Source organism: Parus major, chromosome 2 (genome assembly GCF_001522545.3).
Source record: "Parus major isolate Abel chromosome 2, Parus_major1.1, whole genome shotgun sequence".
NCBI lineage: Eukaryota > Metazoa > Chordata > Aves > Passeriformes > Paridae > Parus > Parus major.
Genome location: NC_031769.1, coordinates 6940625 through 6943754, shown reverse-complemented (window position 1 = coordinate 6943754; position 3130 = coordinate 6940625). Strand labels below are relative to the sequence as shown.

Below are 3130 nucleotides of genomic sequence, written 5' to 3'. Positions count from 1 at the left end.
TTCGGCACCTCGGACAGCTCCCCCTGACACGGGACAAGGGCTTCGGCACCTCGGACAGCTCCCCCTGACCCGCTCCGCTCCGGTTCAGCACCGCGGACACCTCCAGCAGTCCCGCCCCCTCCTGCCGGCGCCTGGCCCCTCGGGCCGGACCCCCGCTCCCTGGAACACACGACTTAAAGTCCATTTCCACTGGCTTGTCATGACTTCATCCTCCCGACCCGAAGGACCCTCTGCCGGACACCACCAGCGCAGGTTTCCCAGTCTCTGCTGGAAGGGAGAACCTGTGAACTGCCGACCCAGGCCAGGGGACTCTCTTAGACAGGCTGCCCCCTTTAGAAACAATTCACACTAAGTGTCCACGTGAGTTTAGAAGTCACCCCAAATCCCACAGTTTTTTGCTCTTCAGTGCAGAAGACACTAGGCAGGCACAGACAGCAGTGCCCAGCAGTACTCTTCACCCACACAGCTCGGGGAGGGGAAAGGAGGGGTGGGAAGAAAAGCGAGTAAAACTTTCGTTTTAGAAGTTATGTGTATTTTCATTAATATTATTTTGGAGCCTGTCAGCAGAAATCACTTGTACATGCTAAACTGCAGGCTTTCCTCTGCTTCCGGACTCAGCGCTTCTGGTGACCAGAGAAGCGGCTCCAGACATCTGCTGTCTCCAAACCCAGGAAAGCGAAATTAAAACAATGAGGAAAATGTGCCTGAGCCCAGCCCTGGAGGTGGCACTCCGCTGGTTCGCAGCGACACCTAGAGCCCAGCACACCGCCGGGAAGGGCCCCCTGTCCCCAGCCACACCGGAGAGAGCCACGGGTGGGTGCCCAGGAAAGGGGCCCGGTGTCCTCCTGCAGCTGGCCAGGGCCAAGGAGCAGCAGTTCCAAGATCGCTGCTGCTGAACGGGTCACCGGCAAGAGTCAATTCAGATCCCTGTCACTGCTGTCCCCCGGGGCTGTCAGCATTCAGTCACCTCGGGGAGAGGTTTAGGTCGATTGGCCCCATCGCTGACTGAAGTGCACTTGCTCTGTGGACCACTAATGTCTTTACGAAGGGACGGGGGAGTGGACAGGGATTTAAAAGATAATCCGAGGACTGCATCCACAACTCTCTCCTCTGAGAGAAGCAACTCGCTGCTGTGGCTTGAATCTGTGCCTTGCTTGGGAAGGCTCCCAGAGCCAAAGCTAAACCCTGCTGCAAAGCTAACGCGTCCCACTCGGGCAAGAAGTATTTTTAACAGACACAAACATTATTCCCAACTGCAGCCATTTGCTTCCCCTTGTGTGTGCTTCCACAGAGGCAAAACACTCTCAAATCCCTCTGCAAAACCTAACACCAGCCAGCGATGCGGAGCCACATGTTTTGGTTTATCACTGGCCCTTGTTCCCTCAGTCTTCTTGCTTTCCAAATCCCCCGTCCCCCTCCTCGCCACCCCGAAAGAACCGGGGGCAATCGACCCAGACTAGTTTAACTCCATCGGACACAGCAGGCAGCCAGCGGCCTGGATTAGTGACTCGTTACTAAGGCGATATGCAGATGCACCCTTTGAAGTCGCTGCTCTCGAAGCAGCGCGGAGCGGAAGGTGCGCGGCCGAAGTTTGCGGCTTCCCCGCGGGGGCTCGCCCGGGGGCATCGGGGAGGGGGACAGAGACACCCAGAAACGGCTGCTCAGGGGTTAAAAAGTTTCCCTGCTGCCAGGTTAGGGGGAGACTGACAGGAAAGCGAGGAGGGAGGGACGAGGTGAAGACTTCTGCCCGGGAGAGTGTTAAAGGGTAAAAAACGGAATAAAAATAAAATAAAAAATTAAAAATATATATTTAAAAAAATAAAAGGGAGATGGGGAGCTTTGTCACGTAGCTTGGGGACAGCCGGACGGAGCTGGCACTTGGCGTTTGCTGAAGTGCTGACCCCGCGCCCCCCAGCCCCGCTCCACGGGAGCGAGAGCAGCGCAAGGAGCTCGGCAACGGGGAGAGCTGCGGGGGCGGGCGAGCCCTGGCTCCCCTCGACTCCCAGCGGGCTCCGTCCCGTACCATCCCCGGCACTTCAGGGGAAGGAGAGGAGCGCAAAGACCCGCCAGGAAGAGCGGACAAACCGCAAGAAATCGCTGCCAGCTTAGAGGGGCACACAGCCATCCCGCAGGACAGGGGGCGGGGAGGGGGGGGCACCCAAAACCCAACCCAACCCCACGCGAACGACACCGGCGCTTACATCCTCCTCCTCGCAGTCACTTCGCGACTGGTACTGGAAGCGGGGCCGGCTGCCTTCCTGTTGCAATGGACGCGGGGTCTTGCCGGCAGCGCCGTCCTCCTCGCTGCTCTGGGCGCCCAGGAGGTGACTCGCTTCGGGGGGAACGGGGAACGAGCGGGAGGTGTTGATCTTCCCGCTGAACCGCTGGTACAGCGAAGCCATGAAGTCAGTCCGCGGGAAACGAGCGAGAGGGAGGGAAAGAGAGAGCCGCTTCTTTTTTTTCTTCCCCTCCTCTCTTCTTTTTTAGCTACAGCATGCTACACGCGGGTGAGGATCAGTCCCACATCAGTGGGAGGGAGAGCGAGGAGGATCCTGCTCCCCGGTCCTCTGCACCGGCACCCGGAGAGAAGCCGGGGGATTCAAGAGACCAGAAACGGGGGAGTGATGAGAGGAAGAAGACAGAAGATAGATAAATAAATAATAAAACGCAATCGAGCCGTAACACCACAGGCCCCGGGAACGCTGCACCATCCAGTGTTGGGAAGGGAAAAAAAAATAGAAGAGGAAAAAAAAGAACCAAAACACTCCACGAAGACGTACCCCCGATAATGGCGCCTGAGTGGATCAGCATTAAATGTGCTTTGGGGGTGTGCGTGTGTGTTTGCAAAAGCAGGGAAAAAAAAAAAAAAAAAAAAAAAAAGGAAGGGGGGCTGGCTCAATCGCTGGCTGTCAGCGGCTCCCCAGGCAGAGGTGGCGGAGCAGTCGCCTCCGAGGTCGCATACCAACAGTGTGCACAAGCGACAGGCAGAGTGACAGAGTGTGTGAGACGGAGTGGAAGAGGCTGGGAAGCCTCATTCAAAGCACGTTGCTCTTCGTGGGAAGGAGGGCCCTTCTACGATCATCTCCTTTTCGGTACCTACTGGGGGTTTTTCCTGCCTATTTTTTTTTTT

The 3130-nt window shown here is 57.1% G+C and overlaps 1 protein-coding gene and 1 long non-coding RNA gene across 4 annotated transcripts in view; one reads left to right on the top strand and one right to left on the bottom strand.

The window, feature by feature from the left end:
• Positions 1 to 3130, bottom strand: part of DPP6 (dipeptidyl peptidase like 6) — a 539231-nt gene that overhangs the window by 391945 nt on the left and 144156 nt on the right. The window contains exon 1 of one of the 3 annotated variants that reach the window (XM_015619739.2): positions 2202 to 2494. The exons of the other annotated variants lie outside the window; for them this stretch is intronic. Coding sequence (XP_015475225.1) covers positions 2202 to 2402 — 201 coding nt within the window. The 5' untranslated portion in view covers positions 2403 to 2494. Of the gene's footprint in view, positions 1 to 2201; positions 2495 to 3130 lie in introns of those variants that run through there. 3 annotated transcript variants of the gene reach the window in all.
• On the top strand, positions 2235 to 2880 carry LOC107200793. The gene is made up of 2 exons (XR_001519762.1): positions 2235 to 2324; positions 2488 to 2880. It is a non-coding gene; the product is annotated as an uncharacterized LOC107200793 (long non-coding RNA).